This window comes from Drosophila guanche, unplaced genomic scaffold, assembly GCF_900245975.1.
Source record: "Drosophila guanche unplaced genomic scaffold, DGUA_6, whole genome shotgun sequence".
Taxonomy (NCBI): Eukaryota; Metazoa; Arthropoda; class Insecta; order Diptera; family Drosophilidae; genus Drosophila; species Drosophila guanche.
Genome location: NW_022995745.1, coordinates 6237216 through 6261975, shown reverse-complemented (window position 1 = coordinate 6261975; position 24760 = coordinate 6237216). Strand labels below are relative to the sequence as shown.

At 49.1% G+C, this 24760-nt stretch overlaps 5 protein-coding genes across 7 annotated transcripts in view; 2 read left to right on the top strand and 3 right to left on the bottom strand.

The window, feature by feature from the left end:
• The window catches only part of LOC117580683 (insulin-like growth factor 2 mRNA-binding protein 1), a 30550-nt gene extending 30410 nt beyond the window's left edge, over positions 1-140 (bottom strand). Inside the window, exon 1 of the mRNA XM_034267307.1 lies at positions 91-140. Within this exon, the coding sequence (XP_034123198.1) occupies positions 91-125 (35 nt within the window). The 5' untranslated portion in view covers positions 126-140. The remainder of the gene's footprint in view (positions 1-90) is intronic.
• A 9876-nt stretch (positions 141-10016) lies between these two features.
• Positions 10017-10547, top strand: LOC117580693 (39S ribosomal protein L33, mitochondrial). Its single transcript, XM_034267319.1, has 3 exons — positions 10017-10172; positions 10235-10338; positions 10399-10547. The coding sequence occupies exons 1-3, from the start codon at positions 10132-10134 to the stop codon at positions 10446-10448; spliced, it is 195 nt and encodes a 64-aa protein (XP_034123210.1). The 5' UTR covers positions 10017-10131; the 3' UTR covers positions 10449-10547.
• A 29-nt stretch (positions 10548-10576) lies between these two features.
• On the bottom strand, positions 10577-12952 carry LOC117580679 (bifunctional lysine-specific demethylase and histidyl-hydroxylase NO66). Its single transcript, XM_034267298.1, has one exon. It carries the CDS (start codon positions 12821-12823, stop codon positions 10721-10723), a length of 2103 nt encoding a protein of 700 aa, XP_034123189.1. The 5' UTR covers positions 12824-12952; the 3' UTR covers positions 10577-10720.
• A 463-nt stretch (positions 12953-13415) lies between these two features.
• On the top strand, positions 13416-20876 carry LOC117580681 (ATP-binding cassette sub-family D member 3). 2 transcript variants are annotated; one of them, XM_034267301.1, is made up of 9 exons: positions 13416-13483; positions 13922-14092; positions 18017-18129; positions 18197-18387; positions 18453-18550; positions 18613-19076; positions 19142-19571; positions 19625-19799; positions 19871-20876. In XM_034267301.1, exons 2-9 carry the CDS (start codon positions 13980-13982, stop codon positions 20282-20284), a joined length of 1998 nt encoding a protein of 665 aa, XP_034123192.1. In that variant the 5' UTR covers positions 13416-13483; positions 13922-13979; the 3' UTR covers positions 20285-20876. The 2 variants fall into 2 exon arrangements, with proteins under 2 accessions (XP_034123192.1, XP_034123191.1); XM_034267300.1 differs by having other exon boundaries at positions 13433-13692.
• A 72-nt stretch (positions 20877-20948) lies between these two features.
• LOC117580677 lies at positions 20949-24097 on the bottom strand. 2 transcript variants are annotated; one of them, XM_034267295.1, is made up of 5 exons: positions 22996-24097; positions 22222-22932; positions 21758-22152; positions 21453-21691; positions 20949-21396 (listed from the first exon to the last, which is right to left on the bottom strand). In XM_034267295.1, exons 1-5 carry the CDS (start codon positions 23992-23994, stop codon positions 21107-21109), a joined length of 2634 nt encoding a protein of 877 aa, XP_034123186.1. In that variant the 5' UTR covers positions 23995-24097; the 3' UTR covers positions 20949-21106. The 2 variants fall into 2 exon arrangements, with proteins under 2 accessions (XP_034123186.1, XP_034123185.1); XM_034267294.1 differs by having other exon boundaries at positions 20952-21400; positions 21457-21691.
• Between the last annotated feature and the right edge of the window lie 663 nt (positions 24098-24760).

The window sequence follows — 24760 nt, the reverse complement described above, 5'->3', positions numbered from 1 at the left end:
GAAAACTCAACTGCGTTGTGAATATTGTAAGCAAATGAATGCTGAATCGATCAAACTAATTTGTGATTATGGTTTTTGGAATATACTCACAAATTGAATTCGCTTGAGGTAAACTGATCACTCATTGGATTATTGATTTCAATTGATTGATTCATAGAGACTGAAGCTGATTGGAGTTTCCTTTCTTCTTAGCTAACTGCAGGGGGGGGTGGCTAGAGGGTTTTTTCTTGTTTCTTGTGGGATTTTGGTTGGTTCTTGCTTGTGCTTCTAATACATTCCCCAATTCCACAATTCCACAATTAAATGTGCGTCTATTCCATCCACGTTAAATGTTGATGCGGCTAGGATCTGGCCATGGATCTCCACTTGATTTGCTATATTTTTGCGGTGTGTGTTTGGTGGTTGGGGGCGGTGGTTGTTGTGGACAATGTCAGAGAGTGTGACTTTTGTTTTTTGAATAATTTCGGAAAAAAGTGAGAAAAATTTGAAACTGAATTGAAAGGAACTAAAAATTTGTAACATGAATCTGACAGAAGTGTAAATGGCAACAGCTCTAAGTTTTTCCGATTGTACTTGGGTTTGGGTTTTGGGGGGGGTGGGGGACTAGGCATGTTCAGGGTTGCATGCCCCATGGGCTGAGTTTCTGTGTGTGTTTTGCTTTCATTCAATTGAATTGGATTGGATTGGATTCCTTTTGCTTTTGCTTTTGCGTTTTCTTTTCGTTTTGGTTTTCCTTTTCGCTTTCTATTTTCCTTTCTATGGTTTATTGATTTTTGCTTAGGTGACAACTCTGGTTTTTGGGGTGGCTATGTGCGTGTGCGGTGGCGGTGGCGGTGCGAGCGAGATGCCAGCAGCTGGAAGTGCGTGGAGTGCGTGTACGAAACAAGAAAAGAAAAGGAGAGCCGAAAAACGCCGTCTCTTCTTCTCTCTATCTCGCGTTTGCTATGCTGCTCTTCCGACTCTCTCTCCGCTCTGTTCTGCTCTGCACTCTACACTCTACACTCCACTCCACTATCCTCTCTCTCTCTTTCTTTTGTAAGCTGCTTACAATATTGTGTGGTGTGGTGTGGTATGGTGGTGGGGCTGGCTGGGGTTTTGATTTTTGGGAATATTTTTCTTTGCGGAATTGTATTTTTTTGTTTGTATATATTTATTGGCCTCACTTTGTATTTTCACTTGTAATATTTCTTATATTTTTGTTGGTTGATATTTTTGTCACTAGCATTCAGCCGGAGGCGGTTGCATCAACATAAAAAAAACGACGATAACCGACGGCGTCCGATTTTCCGTTATATCGTTGGCCGTTGGGTGATGGGCGGTGGGCGGTGGTGTTGGGGCGGAAGCTGTGGTTAGACCTGAACCTTAAGCTGAACCTGAACCTGGACCCTGTGGAGCTGTGACTGTAACTGTGACTGTGGCTGGTACTGTGGCTGGTACTGTGGCTGAGAGTCGAGTTGAGAGTCGAACGAACGAACTAATGCGACGGCGACGACGAGTGAACTGGCAGCCCGGGCACTGGCGACGACCCTCGGATGTCTGTGGCTCGATGGAAATGCGAGGAAAACTCAGCGTCAGCAGAGCCAGCGGCAGAGCAGCAGCGTCGCATTTTCCCAACACCCACACACACACGCACACACACACACACACAAACACAGAAAGAGAAACAGAAACCCACACAGAGAACAGAGTAGTGAAAGTTAAGTAAAGACCTCGGAAACCAAAATGGCTGACCATCCCATCTGTGCGGCGTCTGTAATCCGCCAGTTTATCCGTTACACAGCAGGCAGCAGCGCACAGCAGCACACAGCAGCAGCAGCACAGCAGCAGCAGCAGCAGCTTCTTGTTAACAGCACAGTCACCAACAATTGTTCGCAGCCAGTAGCCACATACCCACATCAAAAACTTCTAACAGTATGCAAGCAGATCATTAATTATTATGTAAATGAAATGCCAAATGATAGTTTTTTGCACTACAAAAATTGAATAAAATGTAACTTACAATTTTCTTTGAAAGAAATGCACATCCATGGCACATATTTTACTCGATTTGTGTTTTTTTTTCCATCCGATTGTTTGCCTGAAGTTTTACAAAGTGAATATGTACAAGATAAAGACTAAGTACTGACTCTGGTTGCAAATTCCTTTCAATCATTGACAGACTGACTGATCTCTTTACACTGGCTGGCAGCTGGCAGCTGGCTGCCTCTGCTGCTGGTCTTTTGGCATGCACTGTGCCAATCCAGGACCGAAGCCGGTGTTAAGGTTAAGCAATGCTCTCTGGACAGCTAGGCGAAAAGTGAAAAGTGAAATGTGGAAATGAGGAAAAGAGGAAAAGAGCCGGGATGGATAAACCGTATGTATATTTTTCATCTGATTGGTTTGGTTTTGGTTTAAGCGGCGAAGTCGATGCTGACGTTGGCGTTGGCGTTGGCGTTGCCGTCGACCTATGACGCTGCTGCGCTGTCGCGCTGCTCGACGCCTCACGAGGGTGAGTGTGAAAAGCGAAATTTTCATTGTCACAGAACGAGCACAACACACACGGTGTGGTCGGAGAGGCAGTGGCAGAGCACAGGCGGGAAAACTCATGGAAAAACTCCAAAAACAGGGGTGGCAAGAGCACAAACAGACGCTCGCTCGCTCGCTCGCTTGCTCTCTTTCTCTCTGTTCCCCCCTCTTCTAAGCACTCGTTCCTTCTGCCTATTTGTCTGTCGGTCTGTCTGTCTCTCTGGGTTTTCAGTCCGTCCGACAGTCCGTCTGTTTTCCCTGTTGGTTCGTGTAAATGTCGGAAAATTCTGCTTGTCGGCACAGCTGCTCTCAGCTCTGCGATGAAAATCTACTCAGGAATTGGACACGAAGAAGGAAACAGACAGAGACAAAGAGAGAGAGAGAGGAAGGAAGCGGCTAAGGACGAGAAAAATATAACAAGAAGAAGCGCACCAAGAGAAACACACAGACAGAGAGAGAGAGAGAGAGATAAATTACAACTTTGTACCAAAAATGAGAGAAAACAAAACAAATAAATTTACAAGTGTACCCACACACACACACACACACACAAGCCAAGATCATAATTATATTTCTCATCAGGAAATAAGTGTCTGTCAAAGGTCAGAGGTGAATCGGAATTCTATGGAAATTTGTGCTGTTTAACTCCATATTTAGACAGTAAGGAGGAAACTGAGAGAGTAGGGAAAGGAATCATCATAGTTGCAGATCAACAGCAATGAGAAAGAACGAGCGGCAGGAGCAGGAGCAGGATAGGCAGAAGCGAGACAGGAGACCGAACGAGCGACGGTAGCTGGCAGTGGAAGAACAGGCGAAAAGGGGGACAAAGGAAGACTCTGGTGAAAGTGCGAGGAAAGTGCTGAAAGAGCACTACAGAATAATGTGTGTGATCTGATTTGATCCTTTGCTCACTACTTTCTCATTTCCTCTTTCCTTTGATCTTGCTTGTTTAGCCTCTTCGTCTACACCTTCGCCCATCTACTGCGACCTTCCTCTTCCACTGCTGCACCTTTCACTTACACTTCCATTTCCACTGCGACCTTCCTCCTCATCCTGTTTGGCTGCAGAAGAGCTAAATCCGATGCGCACCCCTAACAGTCGCAGAAGTTCACAAATTTCGGACTGTTACCAACCCACACACAGATACAGGAACACACATAAGCGAATTATTTTCTATCCCGTTTTCGAATTTCATGAAACTCTCAACTGTTTTTCAACCCCAAAAAACGGGACAAGGACAAGGTCGAGGATACGCCACGTGTGTGTATTGTGTGTGTGTGTGTGATTGTGGTGCGTGTGCGTGCGTGCATACATACATACAATGTACTTACAGCCGGCCCTCGCACTGGACTGGGCTCTGACTCTACCCTCCCAGATGGGTGGGAAGGGATGGATGGTATAAACCACCCACCCCCAAGGACGAAACTGCGACGCACTTTTTGATATCGGGTTGCGATTTCGATTTGGGATAACGCTGAGCATTCCAATTCCATTTTATTCCATGTCATTCCATTCCATTCCGCTGCGTTGCGTTGCGTTGCGTTCCTGCGACTCCGACTGCAGAGGCAACGCGAAACGTTTTTCACCGACGGCAACACCCACGAGAATATTTAGCATGGATTCTGATTCTGAAGAGTGTAGAAGGCTGTTACCTCGCAGACATTCATGCACCATTCACTTTTGGTACATGGATGGGACTTTTTGTGTGGCATATTCCAGTTTTACTCGTGCTGCTCCAGGCTCCAGACTTTTTGCAAGTCTTCTACGAATACCACTTATCCATCCATTTATCGTTAGAGCCTACTCCATCTCCCCTCGTTCCCCACTCTTGTCGTCGGTGCTAAAGCTATCGTGTGTGTGCTGGCAGCAAGCGACGGGTGTCCCGTTTGTCATGCCGCCGCTGCTGCGGATCGAAAATTGTTGTATGTGAAAGCCACCCCGCTCTCCGCGCCGCCCTGGGCTTATTTATTTATTTTTTTATTATTATTATTTCATTAGATTGCAACCCTCGTGCGTGTCAACCCCTCGCACATACCATACCCCCTGCCCGTTATCCGCTCTGTGCTGCTGTTGTCCCGTGCCGGAACACACGGGTTGGCTTGGGTTGGCTTGGGTTGGCCTGGGATGAGCTGAAAAGTGCGTAAATATATCTCGACCCTCGAAGCGTTACGTTCCGGGTTCTGGAGTCCTTGCTGCTGCGATGCTGCTGCAGGAGCTGACGTCATCGATCTGGTAAGAGAAGCTGTACAAACGGATAAAAGCAAGAAGGAATCAGGTATGAGAGGTTGCACCTACAAGTATTTATTTGATTTAGTTTTCTTTCGTCGTATTCCTTCTTTGTCTGTTTTTAGTTCCTAGTGGAGTACCACGAGCTAATTTCTTCTCAGTCAGTCTCCTGCTTATGCTGCTTCCTTCCTCTTAATGTTCCATTTTGCTTTGCCCTCATCTGCTAGTGCGATGACCTCAATGCGTTTTTAATAAGTTCTGCACTCGGTTTGGTTCGGTTCGGCAAACGGACACTCGAACACACGAACACTCGGACTCGGCTGATTGGATGATGGCTATCTCACGGCAGGGCCCTTGCTCCACTTCGCTTTCCTTTCTCTCTCGCTCTCTCTCTCTCTCGCTCTCTCTCTCTCTCTCTCGTTGCAGAAGAAAGCGCGTGTGGCATGCAACATGCATCCTGCGCTGCCGCGATCCTGCCTGCAAACACCCGACAGGACAGCGAAAGTGCCTGCCAATCGCACTCTCCCTTGGGGCCAGCCATGCCCTCACAAGACTGGACTGCATCGGCAATCGGGCATCGCCGATCGGCGATCCTTGATCTCCTTCAGTTGCACCTGCTGCTGCTGCTGCTGGTGTTTGGCCCGTGTTTGTTGGTTTTTCGCTTTTTTGGCAGCTCCCCTCAAAAGGGTATTAACATGCTAGCCAGAGCTGTGCCAATGCCACACAAAAAGTATCTATTGGCGGAGGTCAAGGGACATTAACACAAAACCTTCTAAAAAAGGAATTAAATGTGCAAAACTGATTTTGAACAGACAACCAAAACTCAGATGGTTGCTAAAAAGAGTTCCAGCAATTCTGCCAAAGGGTATTCAAAGTTTCGTTTCTCGCATTCGCGCACTCTCCTGTTCCCCAGCACATTCGTTTCTTGATTAACGGTGAACGGTGAACGGTGAACGGTGAACGGTGAACGGTGAACGGTTAACGGGAATGCAGTTGAGGGAGTGACTCAGACAGCGGGAAGGGCAGATGCAGAGGCAGAAATTCGGACAGCGGCAGAGACACGGGCAGCGGCAGCGGGCAGAGACTGAGCTTTTGCAATAGATTCTGCTGCTGCTGCCTGAGCTTTTGCCTGTGTCGTGTCATGTCAAACTGCACACACACCCCCCACCCCCCCGTTGCCCGTTGCCCATGCCTTGTGCTATTCGATACTCGTAATCTTGACTCTTCTCATAATTATCATATCAACAACGAACAGGGGGGGGATGAAGGATAAAGGAGTGCATTTCGCCAAGGTGGTAGGTGCCTGCCGTGCCACAAGAGCCAAAGCAGGCTGACGAAATGGGGGGACGGGGACAGGGAACGAGGTAAATGCAGGACCAAGTCGCGTGCCCTTTTTGCCAGTCAGCCCCTCGCTGTCTGTCTGTCTGTTGCATCATTGCAGCCTCCTTCTTCTCCATCTTCTTACGCTGCTTGTGCAGCAGAGAGAGAGAGAGAGAGAGAGAGAGAACGCGTGTGCCACATGGTTTGTGCCCCGTGCTCCGTGCCCCGTGCCACAACCCTTGTGGCAGTGTGCAGTGCAGGATCTTGTGCAATCTGATCTCCCTGCTGCGCGTTGTCGCTTTGCATATTGCGGTGCGGAGCGGTGCCAAGTTGCAGGTTGCAGATTGCAAGGCTGAACGGGAAAGGACGGGATGGGATGGGACAGGACCAGGTCCCAAGTGTCTTAATCAGCGCTTAATGAGTTGAGATTGCGTAATCGGAGTGAAGAGTGGAGAGTGAAGAGTGGAGAGTGGTCCCAAAGGCACACGGTTGGGGCAGCTGTTGGCAGCTTACCTGCTGGAGGCTGCTCTGCCTCAAATATAGCAATTATGAAGAGTTGCCGCATCGCCGCACCGCACATAGAGGAAGGTGTGGCCCCGATAATGTTGTCAGCTCAATTACATGAAATACTGAAACTGATAATTGCAGTGCAAATGAAAACATAAAATTTCAATATTACATCAAGAAAGTAAACAAATTGATGGCCAGCGGCAGCAAGGAGGAGTCCCAGCTAACGAAAAAAGGCCAAAGGAAAAGCAACTGGCAGGCTGGACAGCCCAAACTGGGATCATCTCGCAAGATTGCTTGTTAATGCTTACAAAATTACAGCAAAAGCCACAAAAAGGAAAGAAGGAGAAGGAACATTTATTTACCAAAAGAGAGCCCCAGCCAGCCGAAGAGCAAAACCATTCAACATATCGAAGAGAAACGCAACTTAAAAGTGCAAAGTGGCAAATAATCAAAGAGTAACGGCTCGGAATGGATAGAAAAGAGGAATCGATTGAAACAATGGAAAGAAACCTTCTTAGAGGTGGCAATCGGAAGCTTCCTTCGGCAAAAGGAATGCTGTGGCAGAGTGGAGGAATATGGGAAATAGTAGGGCAGGGAGCCCAGGGCCCAGATCTCTTGCAGTCTCCTGCACTATTGCACCTCATATGCATGAGTGGCGAATGCTGTCGGGGGGGGGGATTTCGGCACCTCGGGCCAAAAACCGGTCAGTCATCGGACCCTTTTTGGGGTGTCATTCATCGGCGGATTGCCGTTGCTGCAGCCTTGTTATGCAGCCTCAATAAAAAGGTTATTTTCGTATTAAAAAAAAAAAACAATCAACAAAACACTGAAAATTGAAATGAGACTCGAGCAGGGATATTGGCGCGTGAGCAAGGAAGCAGCTAAGGGACGGACCATCTGCAGGCCACCCAGGACTATGCGGCGGCTTCGGCTTCGGCTTCGGTTTATGGTACGGGTGCTGGTCCGCGTGCTCATTAACGCCGCGAATTAACGGGCATTTAGCCAGAAAACAAAAGGCGAACAAAAGTGTCCCTGGCAGCGAGGAACACCAACGAAGGAGGGAGCAGGCAATGTCTGGGTGGGGCATGGGGCAGGGCAGCTGAGCACCAAAGGATCGTTGCATGTCTGGCGGCCATAAAAAAATGCATATTTAAACTGCATAACAATGAGAAAGCGGCACGCGAAAACATTTACAGCTGAGCCCTAGGATCGGAGCGGATCGGATCGGATCGGATAGGATCAAGGGATCGCGGATATGCACCCACATAATGTCTATGTCCGCGAGTTGCTCAAGTGAAACACCACAAAAAAAACAGAAAGAAAAGAAATGCAGCAGCAAAAAATTAAGCTGGAATTTTGAGTGGCACGCGCCGGTGCCCGTTGCCCGTTGACCGATCCACGAGCCACGAAACTCCTTCACAACTGCACTGCTTATCCTTAACTTTCGTTGGCTGTCCGGCTGTCCTGCTGTCCTGCTGTCCGGCTGTCGCTCTCCCTGTCCTGTTCTGTACCGTCCTGCTCCTTGTGCTCCTTCTGGGGACAGGTGCAAAAAACTCTTTTCTTTGCCTTTGCCTTTGCCTTTCAGTTTTTGTCCGTCCCCCGAGAGAGTATCCTTAAGCACACACAGACACACTGCAGTACTCCACCCCTGATCGTGGCTGCCCTTGTCTGTGTGTGTGTGTGTGTGTGCCCGTCTCTGCATTAATTCGCTTCTTTATTTTTTTCGGTAATTGCCGAAAAGGTTCCGAATGAACGAGCGAATCCTCGTGGCTCATATGTACACCCTAATGCCATGTCCCTCGGGTCCCGTATAGGGACTGTGTACTCGTACATATCCCATGTGTCTGTCTGGGCTCTTCGTGCTCTGATCCAGCGGCAGACGGATTATCAGCGACCAGCCCATCCAATGCTATCCCCCGTACTGTACTGCTCCTTACTGTCCTGTCCTGTCCTGTCCTGTCCTGCTCTGTTCTGGCTGATCCTTTGCGCTTGATTACGATTTGGTCGGGGCACTTTTCATTTCCCAAAAAGTCATTTCTGCAGCCGTGCGATCATTGACTTTTGTCAGGCAATGCCACAGGGACACACACACACACACACACACACACACACACACACACACATAAGGACACAGGAGCATGCTCTCCCGTGTGTACTGTGCGTTTGATTTTTAGTTTGAAAACTAAAATAGCTTGAAGGAAAATCACATTCCAGTTTGGACATCTGTCGGGTGACATGTTTTTTGGGCGCCATTCGAGATGCCGCCACAGCAGATGTCGGTCATCTCCCGGTCTCGGGCTGGTCCAGCCAGTTGTCCTTCCCGCCTTGATTTTGGCTAATTTTGAATAACAAAAGGGCCAAAAATAAGAGTGTAGCCTGATATTTTCAATTCCATTTCCATATCCATTGTGCGGCCAACTCGGGAGGCTGCGCGTCCGCCAGTTCTCACGCTGACCAGTCCAGTCCAGTCCAGTCCGAACCCTGTCCGGCCCTCGAACGGACAGCTGTCCAGCGCTGCCCACAAAAGCTGTGAAACTAGAAAAAGCTTTTTGTTATTCGTTTTCTTTTGTTTTGCCCACAATGGCCCGCCATGATCATAGTCCTTTGGACACCTCGGCGGACACTTGGGTGCTGGCTGCGACAATAGAGCAGCGTCGGACCGAACCGGACTGGGCCACAACGGACCCTTTCCAACTGGTTCGCAGCAAGCGCTCTTTGAATGGAGTAATCTTTCAGCCTATTCTGTTTTTTGGAAAAGATTTGGGAAGCGAAAGCGGTTCCCACAGTGGCCAATTCCCATCGGAAAGCCAAAAGCTGTGCGGCTCTGCCGATCGTATGCGCACAGACTAGAGGAATATAGCAGCTAGTTAAGGCAGCTAAGGAGGCAGCAATAAAGGTACAGGTAGCCAGGTTTTGGCTTGTTCAGCTGTTAACTGAGCAGCTTTCGAAAAGAAGGATAAATGATAAAGATAAAGCCAATCTAGACAAACAAACACACGAATTTCAAATTTTAATTTCGAGACTATGCGAACATTTCATAGCATACTTTTGGGCGCGTCCGATTATTTGAATGCATTCATTAATTATAAGCAATAATCAAAGTAATTACATTACACGAATCTCTGAAATTCGGAAAAATAATCAAAGCTTGCTTAAAATTGGGTGGTGTTAGTTTTTCACAAAGTACAGTCTACACAGCAGCAAAGTGCTCGCAAATAAGTAAATTTGAATTAGGCGCCCAGGCCATTTGACTGTCTGGCAACCACACGCCACTTGGGGTATTTTACGCATTTAGGGTAAAAGATGTCATGTTCATACTAGGTGAGAGAGGTGCTACTATTATTTATTAATTTTATTATATGTATGCAATTTGTTCTCCTGCTTAAATTGAGCGGTGCAAAAGTTGTTTTATTTTCCATTGGTATATTTTGAAAATGAGAAGCTATACGTCGGTATATTTCTAAGGGTGAGTCCGCGGTCACACTGATCAGCTGTTTCTTGCACAACATTTGCGGCGTTTTGCCCGTTTTTCCCCAAAAAAAGAAGAAAACATAAAATTAGTGACACAAAATGCGCCTCACCAATGTTCTGTTCAAGAAGGTGAAGAGCAAGTAAGTTTATTCAGCTGAGGGCCAGGCATAATTGGGTAATTTGTGTTGTTTTCCGCCCGCAGACGGATCATGGTCGTGCTGGAGAGCGTGGTCAGCGGACATCAGTACAATGCGTTCCGCGAACGCCTGGCCGAGAAGATCGAGATGATACGCTTCGATCCATACAGTGAGTACTGTGATATATGCTCCGCTACATACACTCCAATCGATGTTTTTCTTCCCACAGTTCAACAGGAGAGCCTCTACCGCGAGCGCAAGAAAATTCGCAGCGCCTGAACAGGCTGGATGGATACAGATCCATAATCTACAGAACAAATAAATGTTACGCTACACAAACACACACACAGAAACGAATGTTGCATTTCTTTCTTGGAGTATACATATATTTTTATTTGCTATTTTTAACACATTTTCTTGTTCGAGCTCCCTGTCGCTGTCCTAACACTCGGGACGCAAACAAATTGCAAATTTTGCGGGAGAACACGAATTACAAAAGGATGAGCCAAACAGGGAATTTGGCAATTACTTAGTTGTAGTACAAATACAACTTATGGATGATTTTTAAAGGGCTTCTCAACCATAAGGATGCCGCGCTCCCAGAGGGCTTCGGCGAACTCCAAGCGCTCTTCGAATTCATTCGGAAGTGTATCCTTGGGCTGCAGATCTTTGATCTTCACGTATTCGGGATAGGCATGAATTAGTTTCTGTATGGTGGTGGCCTGGCAGTGCTCCAGCTCAAAGAAGTTTGGCTCATATTTGCAGTACTCCAAGGCATTGTCCGTGTAGTAGTAGCAGCGCAGGACACCGTCGTCGATCGTGAGGCGCACGATATTGGCACGCAGCAGACGCACTGCCGTCGACGCTGTGAACTTGTAGTCATGCGAGCAGCGGCCATTTTCGTCCGCGGTGTGCCGTATCCCGAACACAGTGCGCTTCTTCTCCGCGGGCGCAATGGTGGGCGGCAGGGCCTCGTGCTGGAATCGTATGGCCAACTGGTCCAAGGCTTGATCGATCTGATTGGCGGTGGGCACCATGCGCTGTGCCAGATTCTGGATGTGTTGGATCATCTTTTGGCGCTGCTGCCCCTTGAGACTATCATTGGCCACGCCAAGATTCTTCCAGATGTTCAGCGGCAGGCCCTTGCGCAGATTCAAGCTCTGCTCGACACTCTCCGCAAGGACCAGGGGCATAAGTTTCTCCATCAGATTGGCATACGACTGCTGCTGGTAGGCGCTGAGCGTAATGTGGAGCGAATGCGAGTTCTTCTCTGTGACGGCCTGGTGGATCCAGCCGCGTGGAAAGTACAGCACATCGCCGGGATTCAGTACGATGTCCATGAGGGGTTCCCCGAGCTCAGCCTGGCTGAGGTTTCCCGACGATACGCGGGGCAGTTCTTTGGTGGGCAGGTAGATGCGCCAGCGCTTCTTGCCCTCCACCTGGAGCACAAAGGCTTCAATATCATCGTAGTGCGGAGCGAATCCCTGGCTCTCGGGTGGCGTCAGATAGACATTGGCCCCCACCAGGCAGTGGAAGAACTCCTGCAGCTTGCTGCACAACTGCCGCAGCCCGACAAGGTAGGTGGAGGGATTCAGGATGCGGATGCTGCAGCCGCGTCGATAGTGTGCCCAAACACTGGGCGGCAAGGCACGACCGTCCGGGTTTAAGGTCTGCCGCACGCCGTCCTCATAGCTGGTTACATCGATGTTCGTGGTGTACTCCACGTGGTTCTGCAGCAGCATCTGATCGATCATATTGAATGATATTAGATCGCAGAATCTGTCCGTACTTGTGCTGGCCACTCTGAACGCCTCCTTCTCCCAGTGTTCACTCAAGAAGGCGGCCATTGTCATCGGTGCAATGAGCGTAGCCAGTGCCCGCTCTCCCTCTTTAATGCTGTCATCCTTGTGTGGCTCCAAGGCGTTCTCAGATTTCACTGAACCGATGTTAATGCTGCATGGCATGCTGGCCACGGGTTCCACCTTGACTGGTAGCGCATTCTTCTTGCTGAGCAGCGGACATGAAGGAGCATCCGCCGGGTGGCCTTGGGATACCTTTTTATTTTTGGTCGGTAGTGGACACGATTTGGCATGTGTTGTGGTAACTGGCAGCGACTTGCGTTTGTTGCTGGCGCTGGTGGAAGCCTTTGGCTGCTGTTCTGCTAGTGTGGCCCAGGCAGCCGATGTCGACGGGCCCTCTGGAGTGGATGAAGTGCGCTTGGCGCCACTGGGTTTGCTCTTAAACTCATTATCGAGGCGTCGCTTCAGTGACTGGCGTTTATTGACCAGTGCTTCCGGTGAGGATTGGGACTGGCTGGCTGTGCTAGAGTGGCTATTCAGCGTGTATTCCTCGTGCGAGTCATCCGAATGGGAGCTGCAATGGCTGTGCTCGCTGCCGCTGTCGGAGCTGTCATCCTCGCTGCTACTGCAGTTAGCGGCGTCGCTGTAGCTGCCGTTCTTCTGTGCCTGACCCTTCTGCTTGACACCATTTTGGGTGGCCATGTTTCTGTTAGCGTTTCTGGCAGCCACGTTCCTGTTTGTGTTTTTGGCGGCCACGTTCTTGCCGGCATTCTTTGCTCCTTTTTGTGCATTCTTTGCGGTTGGGGGGCTGCGGTAGGCGGCAAAAGCCGACACCATTTTCTTCTTCTCTGACATCTTGACACTGTTAAAATGCAATATAATCAGTCGATTGTCAAATACCAGTTACGTCCAATGACTTGTTCAAATTTTAGCACCGAAAATAAATTTTAGCCTCTCTCTCTCGCGCTCTCACGTGCACAAGCAGTGTGACCATCAAATATACTGCACGACCCTCAAATATATATTTCTAAATATACCGTGAATGTTCAATATTTTTTCTCGATTTTGATCTTCTTTTCATTATTACCAGCTAGTTAGGACTCAAGAATCAATCAATTTAGCTAGCCTTGATAAGTTATTTGTATTGTGTTGCTTATCAAATAAAATAGGTCTACTAAAAACACTAGAATAAAACTTTACGCGAGTGGGAATGGCATGGTAAGTAATTTGTCAACTTGTGGGTAGAGAGAGTTGAAAAAGTGGATGGTCATCGAAACAGCTCCTTGGCTTCCGCCACAAATAAGACATATGTACCAAATGTGTAGTTAACGTGTAGTTACTAGAACGGAAATCTCTGGTATTTTTTCACAATGGAAGGAATATTTCAGAGGGTTAGGCGGCATTTTTAATCATTAAGCCCGCAGTCACACTGGTCGCACGTTTGTTAGTTTATATTTTTCTCGCGCGGAAAGGAAATAAGAGCGAAACGACACGAATCGAAAGCAGCAGCCGTGTGTAATTACTAGACAAAGCGATAAGCGGGGCAGAAATTGAATAAATAAAAGGGACCAGTGTGTGGTGTGTGACAGTCACTTGGCACAATCCAGTCGTCAGGACAGGCAGGGGCAGAGGACAAAGGCGTGTAAATAGGCAGGGCTGTTGAGCGCGTGAGAGTGGGACGAGAGAGGACGAAATCAAAGACAGGGCGGTGAGGCCAAAACCAGGTGTTTACAACTTATTACTCACTCTCTCTCTATATCTTTCCCTCTCGCCATATATTTGTGTATATGTGTGTTCCTGTGCCGCCTGTGTGTGCGTGTGCGTGTGCGTGAATAACAATATCAAACAATTCATGCAATAAACTATAATAGTTAACTGATAAATAACAGCAATTGTTTATTTTTTTTTATATATTTTTTTTATGGTTGCTGTTGTGCCTTGGGACACACACAGCGGAGTAAACGAACATTTCCAAATCCTACAATTTGGTTTCTAACAACTTGAAACCAAAATGGCCCCAGCATTGAGCAAACTGGCCAACAATCAAAGCGCCATTGTTGGTGTGGCAGGCATGACGGCAGCCCTGTGGATAATTGCATACGGCAAGATGTCCAACAAAAAGAGGTGAGTCCCCCCCGCTGTACAATACGATCCCCATTCCCCATTGCTTACACAGACAACCTAATCAAAATATCATCAGTACAATAATTTCTTTGGCGTGCTCTCCTGGCCCGCGTTTTGTTTATATACTGCTTATGCTATGCTATTATTTTGACCAGCCAGCGCAAAACATTGGGGAAGGTCTCGGTCGGGGTCTTTTAAAAATTGTGCTTGACATTGAATTTGATTTACGGTACGCGAGTATTTACGCTAAGCCTGCAGTCACAGCCCCCCCTTTAGACCGAAACTGCGACTTGACTTTTTTGTTGCAGTTATTGCGGTTCTCTGACGCTCTCTTTACATACCTCTCTGTGTGTGTGTGTGTGTGTGTGTGATCGTACGATGCCCGGTAGTGGGTTGTCTTTGAAACTGGTTTCTTGATCATATTTGATGCATTTTATATTCGTCCACCTGCCTTTCGATTTCTCTCTGCACTAGCCTCAAGGACAGCCAGCTACGAGCAGCTGTTCCGTTATGTTCCGACTGATCTTGCTCCCTCCCAAGATCTCAATGGAAGAGGGCGGGGTAATGGGGCATTGCCCCAGTTAAGGCTTTCACTCTGCCTGGCTGGGTGTGTGTGTGTGTGTGTGTGGATTTTTTGTTCAGAGAGAAAGAGAGAGAGATTCAGAATAATCTCTATAATGTGGTGTTGCACATTTAACGCTTTCTCTCCAATCATTCGCTACAAATTGCCACAATTGATGCAGATCCCCACGCGACCACAATTTATCTCTTAATCTGTATAGGAAAGGGTTCTTCACTGCTTCCTCACTTGAGGCTTTCACTTCACTATCCCCACTTACTGCGCCAAGTGCACTTACTGAGTAGCCGCCTGCATATGGGATAACGGTCGAAACAAGTGCATAGATCGACAGCCGACGGCCACACAAGAGATTCGCTGTTCAAAGTCTGCCCGTGGTCAACAGTGCCAGCACTTTTTACAATCGAAATTTCATGATGTGCAGACGGACCGTGGCCCTGCCACGTTTCGGGGTTCTCGATTCGATGGACTTGGGGTTTCGGGGACGCTAATCTTATCTGCAGGCCGGACGGCCAGACGATTCCCATATTAACCAATGCTACAGCTATCGGTGTTAGTGGCGGCCCTCGACGTGATTAGACTGATTGCCTGTTACCACCCCCATTTGCTGGGATCGGATCCATGCTATACGGATACCAGCATTATGCTACATCTATTTCTGATCTAATTTAATTGAATTCTACTTGCATGACCAAAGCAATTAATTAGAGAGACAGAGATTGTGCGTTGTGGGTATTTCCGCTGGGAATGCGATTGGGATCACTCGATAATTGTCTCGATAATGGTCTCGATATCAGTCAGCAATCGACTTGTTGTTTGCTCTTTCCACACTTTCGGTGTGCACTTTGGAAAGCAATAAAAAGATTTTAATGGGCTGCCCGTTCCCGCCGTTCTCCGTTCCCCGTTGCCCATCTGTTGTGTGGAATGGCCGGTAAATTTATGCGACGTATTGCATATTTTCGCGCCCTACGCCTGATCCGTTGTGGCATATCAGTTCTGCTGAGGCTTGCTGACTCACAATAGGGTATGCATTACCTGCCCGCGGGCGCACACTCGAAACGCAAATGCAAATCTACACGACCCCAAGCCGCAAGTCTAACAACTTTGACATCCAGCCACAGCAGCAGCAGCAGCAGCCCCCTACAATACAATTAAACACGTAGCCAGACAGCCAGCCAGCCAGCCAGCCAGCCAGCCAGCCAGCCAGCCAGCCAGCCAGCCAGCCAGCCAGCCAGCCAGCCAGCTAGCCGGGCAGGGTGCTACTGTATGAAGCTTGAGGCTTGGAGTGGGGGTGAAAGCGTATGTGGAGTTGGCCAACAATTGCATCATCTACGGAGGACACACGGAGGACAGGTGCCACAAGTGTCACAATTGAATGGCCTCCCGAGTATGAGTATCAAACATAAATATTACGAGACACGAGTGCGGTGCGAGTACCCGGTAGTAGGTACCTTAATGACTGGCAAGTGTGATCTATCACGGGGCTGTGGCTTGGGCTGGGGCCATGCCGGGTCTACACTTATAAAAATGAGACTTTGTATGATTCTGGTTTCGTTTTTTGCGGGTTCCCTTTTGCTATTCCTACGCCGAGTATTTGACCGACCCGCAGACAGTAAGACAGACAGGCAGACCAGCCAGAATAAATGCTAATTTCGGTTGTAGTTGTAGTCCGTCGCGTCGTCATATGCCACAGGTAGACAGACAAACGAACAAGACAAGAGAGCGAGCGCACTTCTCGTCTCATTTCTCACTTCTTCAGGTGTACGAGTGTGTATGAGTGCCTGCGTGTGTGTCGGTTTGGGTAACTGTTGCGTAACATTGGCAAAAACGTTTATTTCGGACCACAACCTAAACGGTAAACTGAAAACGGTAAAAAGAGTTGTTGTGGTTCTTTCTTTGGTATTTTCTTCATTTCTATTATTAACTGTTTGTCAGATTTATCATATTGTAGTTACATTACGCCTCAATTAGCCCGCAAACATTGGGCATACTCATTGGGCTAGCCCCCACCTCTCTCGTCCTCCGTCTTGCAGCCTTTCTCCCTGTTGGCAACAGGTTGGTCGTCTCGCCCCGTCTCCCTCTATGTAATGTAAATCTCTTTCTACTTCTGTAAATTGCCGTAAACTTGAGCACATCCAATGTCGCAGTTTCACGTAATTGCGAGCCAAACCAATTTTGCGCGTGAAATTAAATCTCAATTTGAATACTGATTGCGGATTGGGGATGCATTTACGAAACGGAGAGACACCAGCCAGCCAGCCAGCTGGATTGCAGTTACTTCTGGGAGAGCGCGGTGCAGCAGCCGATCGATCGGTAGATGAAGAAAGTTCTCTCTCGTGCATATGTACATGTACGTACACGTGTACATGTTCTATACCAGCGCTCCGTAACGGGAATGGGTTTGTGTTTGGCACATGTTCGTCAGCAGCGAGCGGGTGAGAGAGGGAGATGCAAACTGGAATACATATGTATATTTGTATTTCTTTCGCACATGTTTATCAGTACGATAAGCGAGAGCACGAAACGAGCGATCAGATAGGCAAGAGGCTAGGCTAGGCCAAAAGGAAAAACAAGAACAGTTGAACTTTGCTCCGTGCCTTGAGAAATTAGGCCGGCCCCTGAGTCAGCGCCCCAAAAATCTGCTGCTGCTTGTCTTCCTCGTATTTATGTACCTTTCTCATCTCGCGTTTGGGTTCAATGTGCCGCCAGCCAATCGATTGCCGGTGGGCGATAAGCAGCATCGAAAACACAGTTTGGTCCATCGAAAGATAGTGAAGGTAAGAAAGGTGTGTGGCGTGTGGGGTGTTGGGAGAGTAAGTGAGCGCGATGGAGACTCACCGATCGAACGACCTATGGACCCAAACACATGTTGCACGAGCAAGCGCGCGCCCGCGCATGCGGCGAACAGAAAGAAAAGAAAAAAAAACGAGTTTAATACACGGATTTCCAAATAAGGAAGTGCCAAACGATAAATACAGACAATACAAGAGCATTACGAATAAATTAGAGAGCCGTCGCTGCCGGCCCATGGCGTTTGGAATTCAAGAAATGGCCGAGTCATCGCGACTCATCATCTTTTGTGTCGATGGCTGCGCGCGACACCTACAGCATAGAGAGAGTCATGATAACCCAGGCATGAGCTTTGTACTTTGTCTTGCCCCAGTCCCCAGAGCCCCAGAGCCTCAGAGCCCCGCCAGGTGCAAACAAGCCGAAGCAGTTGTCTGCGATATCTGCTGCAATTCCCCCTGTCTGACCTTTGGCTAGTGTCTTCGATTGTAGGCACCCGTCCTCAATGAAAATCCCCTTACTTTCCTACCATTTAAAAATCCTTTCCGTTTGGCTTGCAGAAAATCCAGCTATGAGAACAAGATTCAGTACACAATCGCCGAGAAGAAGGACAAGAAGGCCAACAAGGCGCATGTCAATTCAGTATTCTTCAAACAGCTGCGAAAGTTGCTCCGTAAGTCCTTTAACTCCCTGACCCGTACAGAGTGCACGCTATAAATGCTTTCTGTTTGTTGTTGCAGCCATACTCATTCCTGGATTCTGGAGCGTGGAGACGGGACTGCTGGTCCTGGTGGCCGCCGCACTGATTGGCCGTTCGGTGAGCGACATCTGGATGATACAGAATGCGACGGTTGTGGAGAGCACCATCATACATATGAATAAAACCAAATTCAAGGCGGCTCTGCTCAAATATCTAACAGCCCTGCCAGCGGTAAGACTTTCACTGCTTAAACTCTCGGCTATGGCTAATCCCCTTTGTACCCTGCCCACTTGCAGATCTCTGTGGTAACCAATGTCCTGAAGTGGAGTCTGGGCGAGCTGAAGCTTCGCTTTCGCACAAATCTGACGCATCATCTGTACAATCAATACCTGAAGTAAGTTTGAGGTGCTCGCATCTTGAAACATAAATCTTATTCTGATTTCTTCTACTCTTTAGCGGCTACACGTACTACAAAATGTCAAATCTGGACAATAGAATAGCAAACGCCGACCAGCTGCTGACAACGGACATTGACAAGTTCTGTGAGAGCGCCACGGATCTTTACTCGAACATTAGCAAGCCCGTGCTGGATATATTTATCTATGTGTACCGACTGACGGTGAATCTGGGCGGCAAGACGCCCTCGATTCTAATGCTGTACCTGTTGATTGCCGGTGTGTTCTTGACACGCCTGCGCCGCCCCACCGGCCGCCTCACCGTCGAGGAGCAGAAGCTGGAGGGAGAGTTCCGGTACGTGAACAGCAGGCTGATTACCAATTCGGAGGAGGTGGCCTTCTATCAGGGCAATGTGCGCGAGAAGCTCACCCTGTTGGCCAGCTACTCCAAGCTGCGTGCACATCTGAGCAAGTTCCTTGAGTTCCGCGTCAGCATGGGCATCATCGACAACATCATCGGCAAATGTATGTCCATCCCCCCATTGGGCTCCCTCCAATGCTTAGTCTCTTAAATGTTTTTGTTGTTGCAGACTTTGCCTCCATTGTGGGCTTCTATGCTGTGTCCATACCCTTCTTCACCGACAATCATCCACTGCTCTCTGGGGAGCACAGCGGACAGCGTCTGCAGGCCTACTACACATACGGCCGGATGCTGGTGAAGCTGGCGGAGGCTATTGGCCGCCTGGTGTTGGCCGGACGGGAAATGTCACGCCTTGCGGGCTTCACCGCTCGCATGACCGAGCTGATTAAGGTGCTGGGTGATCTGAACAAGGGCACCTACGAGCGAACCATGGTCAATGGCAATAATATAACCCAGAATGCCAGCGGCTCTGGAGCGGATAGCTTTGGGCCCAACAAGGGCATCATGTGCTTCGAGGACAACATCATCCGGTTCGAGCAAGTGCCTTTGGTTACGCCCAATGGCGATGTGCTGCTCAAGGAGCTGACCTTTGAAGTCAAGTAAGTGTCTGCAGCTGAAGCGCCTTTCGGTCTTTGACTCTCTGTTCCTGTAGATCTGGCACCAATGTTCTGGTTTGCGGACCCAATGGCTGCGGCAAGTCCTCGCTGTTCCGCATCCTTGGCGAGCTGTGGCCCACGTGGGGTGGCAAGGTGACGAAGCCCTCAAGGGGGAAGCTCTTCTACATACCTCAGAGGCCCTACATGACGCTGGGCACATTGCGCGATCAGGTATTTCCCTTTGATTGCATTTCCCATTTCCCTTTCATGACACCAACGATATCCCTCTCTATTCCACGTAGATCATCTATCCACACACGCGTGAGGATATGCGACGAATGGGCCAGTCGGATGAGGATCTCATGCACTATTTGGACATTGTTCAGCTGACGTATCTGGAGCAGCGGGAGAATGGCCTGGATGCCATCGAGGACTGGATCGATGTGCTGTCGGGTGGTGAGAAGCAGCGCGTGGCCATGGCCCGTCTCTTCTACCATCGGCCGCAGTTTGCCATTCTCGATGAGTGCACCAGCGCCGTGTCCGTGGATGTTGAGGGCAAAATGTACAGCTACTGCCGGGAGGTGGGCATCACGCTATTCACAGTCTCGCACCGTAAATCCCTGTGGGTCCATCACGACTACTACCTGCAGTTCGACGGCCGAGGCAGCTACGAGTTTGAGGCAATCGACCAGGACAAGGAGCATTTCGGCTCCTAAATTAGCTTCCATTAATTACGCTTCCCAATGATCGATGTCAGCAATTCTTCACTCTCCAACATGCAATTTCCACGTGCAATTTCCGCTTCAAGGCTTTCACTTTTTTGCGTTTGTTCGGTGCTGGCAAATCCTTGCTCCCACTCCAATTCTCGGCTCTATTTCTACCTCTACCTCGACCGTCGTTTCTTGCTTCGCTTTATGATTTGTGATTTTATTATTCCTTTCTTCGTTCCCTGGCTAATTCTATTCGGCTCTTAGTTGTACTTCTACCCACAGATAACAGCTAGCAGAGTTTGGTGATTAGAGATTTAAGCGTGAACTATAGTAAAACAGCCTTGACTCCAACCCAAAAGGATGACAAACGATTATCGACAGAGAGTCTATATAGCAAAGAAAAAATTTTAGTAAATTTATACGACAAATATACACAATATAAATACATACACAAACAGAATATATACACTATATATGCATATATGTATATATATAGAATGCGTACACAAATGTCCCTCCTAGTGATTTGTAAATTATACATTCGATTATCCTTTTATATGCCTTTTGCTTTTGTTTTTTTGTTTTGTATTTCTCGGTTTTAAATTGGAGCTTTATTTTTGTTTTGTTTTTAAATGGATCTTTTTGCAACACGTGCGAGTGTGTCAGTGCAGTGAAATGCAATTAAATGTGTACATAAATAATATAAAATAATGAGACAAAAAAAAATCAGAAGGGAGTGTACATTTAATTTGCTTACTTAGGGGCAACACTAAGCTAAGATGTCCAAAATCGATGGGAATGGAAATGGGACTGGGACTGGGACTGTGTTCAATTCTTTCGTTTGGGCTTTTTGCTTTCCATCAGACTCATGATGGTCTTGCGCATATCCTCCGTTTCCTTCAGCTCCGTCTCCAGGTGCTCGATCTGCTCCTTCTTCTCCTGCAGCTGTGTCTCCAGCACGGACACAAGATCTTCCGACTTTTTGCGACCCTCGCGCTGCTCCTCGAGGCTCTTGTGCGTTTTGGCCAGCTCACGATCGCGCTCCTCAATGCTGCGCATCTTCTCCTTGATGTTCTGCTCATACGCCAGCACAGACTTCTTTAGCTTATCGATGCGTGAAGTCTGCAAAGGAAGAGAGGGTTTCAATACCGAAAATGGAATGCTGTCTTGACTCTTACGCTATCCTTGCTGAAGGTCTCCAGTTTGGTGAGCTCTTCGCACTTTAAGCTCAGTTTTGCTTTCAGCTCTTCGCAATCCGTTCGGAGGCCGGCCACTTCCGATCTCTTGACGGCCAGGCGGCGCTCGCTGGCCTTCAAGTGATCCTCGTTCTCGGATAGCTGCTTCAGCAAGTTGCTCATGTTGCTCTTCAGCTTGTCTGTCTGCTGTTTGAGATCCTTCGACTGTATTTGCAGCCTAAATGGGAGGGAAAGTGCAACAAAGTCAAGATTTGGACTTGTTTATTTTTGGACTTTCACTTGCCTTTCCTGGCTGATGAGCAGCTCATAGTTCTTGGTCTGAAACTGTTCCAATTCGGCATTCTGGACATTGGACAGCTGGGTGCTGCCAATCAATTGATTGTTGGCCTGTTCCAGCCGCTGCTGGAGGCTCAGCATGCCGCTCTTGAGGCTGTCGATGCGATGGTTGTACAATTCGATCACCTGCGACACGGGCACCGACTGCAGCTCGTTGCGCCTCACAATGCCGCTTATGTTGTCGACCAGTGACCCGACGCGCTGCGACAGTTCCTTGTTAATGAACGTGCGATGGCACTTGAGGATTGAGCTGAGTGTGTACCACTGCTGCTGCTGCTGCGGTGCTGCTTCAGCAGCAGCCGACGAGCAATTCAGTCGTACACTGTTGATGCTTGCCAAGTGCTGCGGACGAGATGCAAACGCAAATTGGATGCCAAAAGAAAATAGTAAAAGGATTTTAATCTCGCTCACCTTGGCCACGGCCGACTTGGGGAAGTGCTCGAATCGGGCAATCTGTAGAACGGCCTCCACAACCTGCTCGTTGCCACTGGCCATGCCCCGGGCCAGGGTGTACTGCAGCTGGGGCTGCTCCAGAAGAGAGCAACACTTCTCGAGGTACGCCTTCTTGGCAATGCTGGCAAAATTGATGAGCAGCAGCAGGCAGAAGATGGCCTTTGCCACCTCAGCCTGTGCCAGCGACTGGCCGCTCAGGAACTGTGGCGTCAGGGCTAGCGGAGAGGCCAAAATCTTATCAAAGTACGACTCGGGAACTTTCGATAGCACCAACTTCTCCGTCTTGGGCTCGCACAGTAGATCCAGCAGCAGGCGTAGAATGGCCACGACATGGGCGGGCGTCGTCTCGGGCCGCTCGGCACTGGCCACCAGGCTGACGAGATTGGCGGGCTCGCGTGCAATCTGCTGCGCTACGGCAACACCCTTGCCACGACGCAGCAGCGTGGAGAGCAGCTCAATGGCCGCCACACCGCACAGATCGGAGACCAGCCACTCGCCGAGCATCTCGTACAGACGCGGCGTAATGGCGTCCAGGCTGATAACACTGCTCTGCTCATCGGATAGATCCAGAATGTAGCTGATGAGGCGGAATATCAGATCCAGGCAGATCTGTTGATGCTTTCGTGTATCCTCGTGCAAGTCGTCCATGGTACTGCGTGAGTCGATTTGCTGAAATAAATGCGAGAGTGACAATGATAATGCAATGATCTATGACCCTGGGCTGCTGCTTACATCCAAAAGCTTTTCGACATCCTCGCAGTAGTGGCTGTGGGAGAGCATGGCCTGGTGGAGGCCCGCATGACTCTGGGAGTCCAGCAGATAGTCCACAATGTGGCGCAGCTGGGCGACGTTCCAGTTCTTGAGGCAGTCCTCGATGCCCGCAAAGCATGTCCGCAGGAAGGTGTGCAGTTCGCGCTGCTCAAAGGCGTGCACATCCTCGGAGAGGATGATGAGCATTTTGTAGGCGAGCAGGCCGTACTTCATGATGCGCCTACAGAAGCTGGATATGTGCACGCTGCGCAGGAAGAGCAACAGCACCACAAAGTTCTTGTAGCAGAGATTCACCAGTATGGAGAGGGCCAGCAGGGCATGCGCAGACGGCTGCGCGCCGTCACCGTCGCCCTCCACATTGTGGACAATGTCCACCAGATGCTCGAGCACCACTGGCAGATACGGCTCCTCCCAGGCGATGTGAATGCCGTAGGTGAGGTCCTGCAGCAGCACCAGCAAGCGATACACGCGCTCCTCGCGCTCAGTCTTCTTCAGCAGAAAACTCAGCAGCGGCACAAAGCAGAACTTCTCGACAATGGCCACACGCGCCTCTAGATTCCGGCTGCAGTGCTGCACCAGTGCCACGCATGCCCACAGCACCTCACACTCCCCGTCCAGCGCACTCATCAGCGCATGCAGATCCATAAAGAAGCGCGCCAGCTCCAGATTCCCGGGCGTCGGTGCATAGTAATGCGGATGCACCTTTGTGCCCAGCAGCGCTATGCTGCGGTGCAGATACACCAGCGACTCTTCGGTCTTTAGCTGATGGTAGGTTGCTGCCTGGCTGCTGAATTCTCTCATATATCCAATCGCCTCTGCCACTCCTGCATCCTGGTGGGCCAGCGACGAGTGCTGCTGCGGCGACTCGTTGTTGTTGTTGCTGTTGCCGATGGTGCTACTGCTGCTGCTGCTGTTGCCATTGCCGATGGTGGCCACTGTGGGATTCCTAAGCGTAGACATTCTGTTGCCAACACAATACACGGCACTCGAAAATTTTGTCGCAAAAAAAATTGTTTATTTCGAAAGTCTGTAATCGCTTGGCGCTAGTAGTATCGATAGCAAATCTCATGTATCGATATGTTCCCAAGCAGCGCTGGCTAAGGCCAACGATTGATTGGCAGCGCGGCACGACGTCTATACTTTTTTGCTCGAGTTGACAGCCTCGGCTTGAACAAGGTTGACAGCTTCGTTTTAGCAAGAGCGCGCCAAAATTCGAATTTGAAAATAGCCAGCTAAGGCAGGGGGTGTTTGGGCAGTCTCCTTCAGCTTTGGTTATTTAACACACACACACACACACACGCTCACGCACACACACGTGCGTTACATTTCAAATGGCGCATAAATTGTGAAAAGTTCATGCAAAAATCAAAACGAAATTTGTTTTGCTGGACAGCAGCAGACACCCCACCCCCCCAGCGACCGTACAACTCTGCTTCCTGCTCTCTCGTGGGCCACATGTGTGCTGCTGCTGCCAGCCCCGCTACTCCTTTCACAGCACTGAATTACGCATGCTTTCAGCTCTAGGCATTGTTTGGCCAGGGGGGGTTGGCATGGGCTTAGGCTGATTTGGCTTCAAAATGTGCAGAAAGCATAAGCCTAAGCTTTTTTATCGTTTCAACCATGAGACAGGCCACGGCCACGGCCACGGCGACGACTAGAACCAGCACCCGAAAAAGTGAAAGTGGTCCACACACACACACACACACTCAGTCGAAAGCAGAGGGAA